We start from the raw sequence: 7,355 nt of genomic DNA on the forward strand, positions 1-7,355 counted from the left end.
GGGTTGCCACTTTTTAACTGCTGCATAAGCTGCCATAAGCTAGGATAGGGATGAGACTGGCCAAAAATTCATGGGAAAACTTTACCTTAAATCCTGCAACCACATAATAAAGAAAGTAAATGGTCAAACGAATTGTTTGAAAGCAGGATTCGGTGTCTAATTTACATTTGAGAAATCTACAGACACATTGCTCAAAACTGTTCTCGCATCTACCAAAAAATGGCATGGATTTACCTTTAGTGAAGTTGAGCAGCAACCTTTGATCTGTTGGAAGTATTAAACGTAGTTGTTGGAGAAATTATAATTAATTTTGAAAATATCAAATGGGACTGTCTCTTTAAAGGATCATACTAAAAAGAAACCTAATGTCCACTGATAAGTGGGCAAATGCATCATCTGGTGTGGTACTGAACCATTGCACAGAAGCTCCTAGATTTGATGATGGTCTGTGCTGATTTAGTGCTTGCAGCCAGAGCAACAAGTAGTTCCAGCAGCCTGCAACATAGGGTGGGGAGCAAATGTGATGGATATTAATTGTACTCTTCAGGAAGTGCTAAAAACCATGCTTATCCGTATGGCTTATCTCACGATGGCAATGAAAATGCCTAGATTTCCTCCAACTATACATTGGGAAGAACAAAGCCATTGTCTTTGGTCCACACTGCAAATTCCATTCCCTAGCCACCGACTCCATCCCTCTCCCTGGCATCTGTCTGAGGCTGAACCAGACTTCGCAACCTTGGTGTTAAATTTGACCCCAAAATGATCTTCCGACTGCATATCCGCGCCATCACTAAGACGGCCTATTTCCACCTCTGGAGCATCGCTTGACTCTGCTCCTGCCTTAGCTGATCTGCTGTTGAAACCCTCATCCATGCCTTTGTTAGCTCTAGACTTGACTATTTCAACACACTCCTGGCCGGCCTCCCACATTCTACCCTACGTAAACTTGTGGTCACCCAAAACTCTGCTGCCCATGTCCTAACTCTCACCAAGTCCCGTTCACCCAACACCCCTGTGCTTGCTGACCTCCATTGGCTCCCAGTAAAGCAACGCCTTGATTTTAAAATTCTCATCCTTGTTTGCAAATCCCTCCATGGCCTCGCCCCTTCCTATTTCTGTAATCTCCTCCAGCCCCACAACCCTCCGAGATACCTGCGCTCCTCTAATTCTGCCCTCCTTGAGCATCCCTGATTATAATCACTCAACCATTGGTGGCCGTGCCTTCAGCTGCCAAGGCCCTTAGTTCTGGAATTCCCTCCCTAAACTTCTCAACTTCTCCTTTAAGACGCTTCTTAAAACCTACCTCTGACCAAGCTTTTGGTCATTGCCCTAATATCTCGTGGCTTGGTGTCAAATTTTGTCCAATAATGTTCCTGTGAGGTGCTTTGGGACATTTTACTATGTTAAAGATGCTAAATAAATACAAGTTGTTGTTGACATCAGATAGCTGTTAAAGATCCCATGGTACAATTCAAAGAAACGCAAGATCATCTCCCGGTGCCCTGGCAAGCATTGATCCCATTACTAACACTGCCAAAAACGGATGAATTGGTCATTTGTCATGCTGCTGTTTGTGGGATCTTGCAGTGTGGAAAAAAAATGGCTGTTGCATTTATCTAGTTCAAAAAGTAATTCATAAGTTGTGAAGTGCATTTTGGACATTTTGAGATGTGATAAGGCAGTATAAAAATCAAGTTATTTCTTTTTTCTCTTTCGAGTCTCGGTGTAAACTGTGGCCTCTGGTATCACTCTCGCTTCTGAGTCAGGTCATGGGTTCAAGTCCCACTCCAGAGTCTTGAGCACAAAATCTAGGCTGACACTCCAGTGCATTACTGAGAGGGAGTGCCATCTTTTGGATGAGGCATTAAGCCGAGGCCCCATCTGCCCTCTTGGGTGGCTCTAAAAGATCTCATGGCTCTATTTTGAAGAGCAGGGGAGTTCTCCCCGGCGTCCTGGCCGATATTTATCCCTCACCCAACATCAGTAAAATTGATTTTCCGGTCATTATCTCATTGTTGTTTGTGGGACCTTCCTTTGTGTAAGTTGGCTGCCATGGCTACATTACAACAGTGACTACACTTCAAAAGTACTTCATTGGCTATAAAATGCTTTTGGGACATCCTGAAGTTGTGAAAGGCACAGTATAAATGTAATTTTTTTTCTTTTCATTTTAAGTGTTGTCTCGATCTCACTCTGATCCAAGTCGATAAATTGTTGTGATACCTTTTCATTTGAAGTTTGTAGGGTCTTTACATATTTTAAAATTGCCCATGACAGTGGCTGGCAAAAGAGTTGCATTAGATGTTTAAGTGCTTTGGGACATGAAGTGATGCAAGGTGTAAATGCAAGTTCTTTCTCCTAACTGAATGTCAGAATAGATATTGGTTGGATCAGAGACCTGTATTTACTACTTACCCACATAGAAAGGTCTCACAAACAGCAAGGACCAATTCATCTGTTTTGGTAATAATAATAGGATTCGTGTTCACCGGGAAAACACCCTGCTTTTCTTTGAATAGTGCCAGGGGATCTTTTAACAGCCACCTGAATCAAATCAATTGGGGTGCCTTTAATTCTACATAACCTTGGGAAAAATTCCCCCCAAAATTGCATGGTCAAATATTTATCTTTTTGGAAAAAAAATCTCTTAAAAGCACCACAATATTTTCTGTATCTCTCAAGTTATTGCTCCCCCCGCCGGACATTAGATCAACGAGTTTAAAATGGTAACATTGTTGCTCGGTGAAGGGGAGCTGTGTGTTTGCCCTGAGCTTCAGTTGACATTGTGCCAATACAAAAATGGATTTCTGGTTATTTGGAGAAACCTAGTAACTTGAGTATCTTAAAATGGGAGTGAGGACTGTATCTGGATCAGTCCCTCTCAGAAACACAGTTCACAATGGATATAGAAACATCATCCAGCTCCAACTAGAGTTGGTAAAATAGCTGCTCAATGCAGACTAGTTTATTAAGATATAATAAATATTTAAATTGTGCTTCATAATTGAGGAACTTGATAAATATTTACATTGACAGAAAGGGGCTATAAAGTAATGTTAATGCTGATAACAACTGGTAGTAAATTTTGCAATCTTTTAATTATACTAATGGATCTTCCATGGCATTGCTCACAGGTACGCTGGGTCCTGGAGTGCGATCCCACAGCAGCCTAAATGGCACGTTTATTGGAGCAGTGCATCACATTGCCGACATGAGGTTAAGAACAATCTCTCCTGTTGCTGAGATGAAGGATACCAGGCTTCATAGATGTAATGTTTGTCATACTATTGACCTACCACTTTGCAAAAAGTGCTGAAGATACAAGTAACTTTGTTTTTCCTTCTACAAAACCTCGAGTTATTTAAATTAAACAATATATTTTGTTGCCTTACCTCTCACATTGGATTTTAGTAATAAAAACAGACAATGCTGGAAATACTCAGCAGGTCAGGTAGCATCTGTGGAGAGAGAAACCAAGTTAATATTTCAGGTCGATGACCCTTCGTCAGAACTGGAAAATGCAGTTCTGACGAAAGGTCAAGCAATGCCTCGATTTTAAAATTCTCATCCTTGTGTTCAAATTCCTCCATGGCCTTGCCCCTCCCTATCTCTGTAATCTTTTCCAGCCCCACAACCCGCTGCGCTTCTCCAATTCTGGCGCCTCACGCATCCTCGATTTTAATCATTGATGGCCGTGCCTTCAGCTGCCTGGGCCCTAAAGTCTGGAATTCCCTACCTAAACCTCTCCACCTCTCTTTCCTCCTTGAAGACTTTCTTTAAAACCTACCTCTTTGACCAAGCTTTTAGTCACTTGCCCTAATATGTCCTTTTGTGGCTTGGTGTCAAGTTTTGTTTGATAACGCTCCTGTGAAGCACTTTGGGAAATTAAAGGCGCTATATAAATACAAGTTGTTGCTTAATTTTAATGGATAAATAATGATTTTTAATGCGAAATTGTTTAATTTCTTTTTTAATGTATTATGCTCTAAATGTTGATACATCTTCATATTTAGCTGGGGCAGAAATAAAGATGGTGAATGGAATAATTTTGAAAAACATTGAGCAATGTGATCAGGACCAATTCCAGTGTTTGAATTGGTTGCTTTTCTGTGCAATATTTCTTTTCCTGATCTGTATTTCAGTGTGTTCCTTATTTGAGGCAATCTGAAAGATGTGATATTTGCATTTTGTCAAATAAATCTGTCCATAGTAGACATCATATTCATTTAACGTGACACTACACATATAGAAGGATTCTTACTTGAACTGAAAAATCATATAGGCCCAGAAATTCGGGTCCCAACGCGCGAGTACGCACGGGGTACTCACGCATAGGCCCAACGAAAGTGCCGGTTTCGTGCATGCACTGCACATGCGCGGGAAACCGGCACTTCCGTTCCCCTGAAAGAAGGGGTTGACAGGTGGAACGCGTGCGCCGGAGAGGCAGCGCGTGCGCATCGAACGTACGTTTTTTTTGCAGGTTTCTCTGGGAGGGTAAGCCTCCGGCAGTTACACTTTTAAAAAGCAGGCGCAAGGCCTGCTTTTAACAAGGTAAGTGGTGAATTAATTAAAATTAAAACATTTTTTCCACAGGTTTATTATTTTTAAATACTTTAAAGAAAGGTAAGTTTTATTTTTAGCCCCGTTAGAAAATGTAACTAATTTTTTCAAAAATTTAAATTATTATTTAAAATAGTTATTTCATCTAATTTATAGTTATTTTAAAAATGTGATTTAAAAAAAAAAAATTATTTGAAGTTTTAGTGATGTTTGGGGCTTATAGTATTTATAGGTTTGACAGCTCTTCCTGTCAAACTTATGAATGAAGCATTCCCTGCTACCATTGGCTCTCCATGACCTACGTGATCCCAGGGGATGCATCAAACTAACTGCGCCCCTGGGATACGCAAGCACTGCGCGCCGGCAGTTGGAAGAGGCCCAGGATCGGAATCCCACGCGGGCCCACAGCTCAACGGCCGGCGCGCTAGGTAAGTGCAGGTCGGGGGCTTGCACCCGCGGGAAGCCCCCGACCCGAATTTCTGGGCCAATATGTATAGATTTTAGAATGTTATTTTTAGGGAAAGGGTTGGGGAAGAAAGTCTGAGACTCAACATCAAATATTTGGGGATAGAGTGAGGACCTTTGAGACCATCCCTTGGTTATTTGAGGGGTAGTAAATTAACCTTATTTTACCATTTAAATCCATTCTTAATTTTACATATTTAATTCAAGTAGATTGAAAATGAATCAGCTGCAGTTATTATATCCAGGTGCTAATAAAGCAGCTCATTTTTCAGTGAGATGGCAAGACAAAAGCTTTATTTAATTTTAAGTACAGTAATTGAATGGTCCTGGTAGGCTGAGCCAGAGGTTTTACAGGAAAATGCTCTGGAGATTTGTTGGCTTATATGTAAAAAAAAAAGTGAAAGACAAAAAACTATGAAACATTTGCTATTGACCGATTACCACAAGTAAGAGATTATTGCAGCAGCTGTTCAACAGAAAGCATGTCTTTATATGGGACTCTGGTTAAAATTGTATGATTTACATCTGGTACCACTCGGTGTGAGAAAATAGTTGGCATTGCCATAGAGAATGAAGCATGTTGATTCAGAAAATACTGCTACGCACAAACGTTGCACTTCACTATCTCAAAAAAAATTAAATTTTTAAAACAAAGAACCAATCACATCCCTCCAAAAAGTAGAATCGTAGAAATCTCAGAACAGAAGGATGTCATTCAGCCTGTGTCGGTAGTCAAATACTTACCCAGTTCCCTCAAAATCCACTTGTGGTAAAGTGTTCCTCATTCTAATAACTCTGTGTGGGAAGAAAATCACAACGAGGTCCCACAAACAGCAATGAGATAAATGATTAGATTTGTTTTAGTGATGTTAGTTGAGGGATAAATATTGGTGAGAACTCCCCTGCTCCTCTTCGATTAGTACCACAGGATCTTGTTCATCCACCTATGATGGCAGCCTTGGCTTAAGAAGATTCTCTGAGATTTATGTCACAAACATTAAAAGGCCATTTGGGCTTAAACAAGCCAATCCAGTTTTTATAGATCCACTCCACTTACCATCATAATTCAAAAATAATTTTTTTATTTATCTCATGTTTTTTAAATGTCCTTTTTATAAGCACCCGTCCAGCTAGTTCATGTTTGTTTAGCTTTCTCACAAAGCTTACTTCTCAATGGGAGGTTGGAAGCTGCTTTTAGGAACTATCCCTTTTTTTAATGTTCAGATTCTGTTCCTTGTTGTATCCGTGTGTTAATAGAGACACTGAAGGCAGGAGTTGGTTTCACAGGTGTTTACTGAACAAAGTCTGGAGGTGAACTAACTGATACAACACAATATACAGGCTTATATAGCCCGAGTGGTTATTACCGGCATTACAGTACACAGGGGGCTCTTAAAGGCACATACACTACAATTCCTCCCCTTTTAGCCAACCAGTACATAATATTTTAAGTAATCATTAATTACATGTTACAAGAACAATAATCTACACATTGCTGCAGTTAATCAGTTATAAGTCAGTCTCTCTGGAGGCTTCCTGACTCGGTCTGGATAACGCCTCAGTGGTGTAGTAGTTTCTGGTGGTGTAGTAGGTTCTTTTGGCAAGGCTGATTCGGCTTGAATGCCAGTGTCGGGTTCATCTGGTTCCAGTATCACCGGATCGGAGGTAGATACTATGGGTATCTCTACTTCATCATTAGGCATATAGAGTTGTGGTGTAGGTTGTCCCTTTTCGGATGACTCTATGATCTGGTCAGCATGGCGCCTTATTATGCTTTCTCCAATGTCCACGGTATACATCAGCGGTCCTAGTCATGTGCAAATAGTTCCAGGCTGCCATTTCTCGGTACGGTAGTCCCGGGCCAAAACTTGTTCACCTATCTGGAAGGTTCTAGTTGGCCTTTCATTCATGCCTTGAAATTGCTGGTTCTCCACGTCCCTTCTGATGTTTGGCTTGATCAAATCCAGCCGGCATCTTAGGCTTCTATTGAAGAACATCATGGCGGGAGTTTGGTTTGTAACCATGTGTTGCATTCCTGTATGCAAACAAGAAGTTATCTACCTTATGCTGAAGTTTTATGTCTTCATTACCCATGGCCTTTATGGCCTTCTTGAAGGTCTGGACAAACCTTTCAGCCAATCCATTGGTGGCGGGGTGGTATGGGGCGGACGTGTAGTGCTTAACCCCATTGTTTTTTAAGAACTTCCTGAATTCTTCGGACACAAATTGCGGTCCATTATCAGAACAGATCTGTTCAGGCAGCCCATTCCTGGCAAATATGGTCCTTAATACTGTGATGCTTTTTTCCGTGGTGGTGGAGGACATCT

The 7,355-nt window shown here is 41.0% G+C and overlaps 1 protein-coding gene across 1 annotated transcript in view; it reads left to right on the plus strand.

Annotated features, from left to right (window-relative positions):
* Positions 1-4,217, plus strand: part of LOC147105563 (zinc finger protein AEBP2) — a 68,082-nt gene extending 63,865 nt beyond the window's left edge. The window contains exon 7 of the mRNA XM_086010037.1: positions 3,138-4,217. Within this exon, the coding sequence (XP_085866163.1) occupies positions 3,138-3,246 (109 nt within the window). The 3' untranslated portion in view covers positions 3,247-4,217. The remainder of the gene's footprint in view (positions 1-3,137) is intronic.
* The last annotated feature ends 3,138 nt before the right edge of the window (positions 4,218-7,355 follow it).

This window comes from Somniosus microcephalus, chromosome 17, assembly GCF_052327205.1.
Source record: "Somniosus microcephalus isolate GS21.2 chromosome 17, FLI_Smic_1.0, whole genome shotgun sequence".
NCBI lineage: Eukaryota > Metazoa > Chordata > Chondrichthyes > Squaliformes > Somniosidae > Somniosus > Somniosus microcephalus.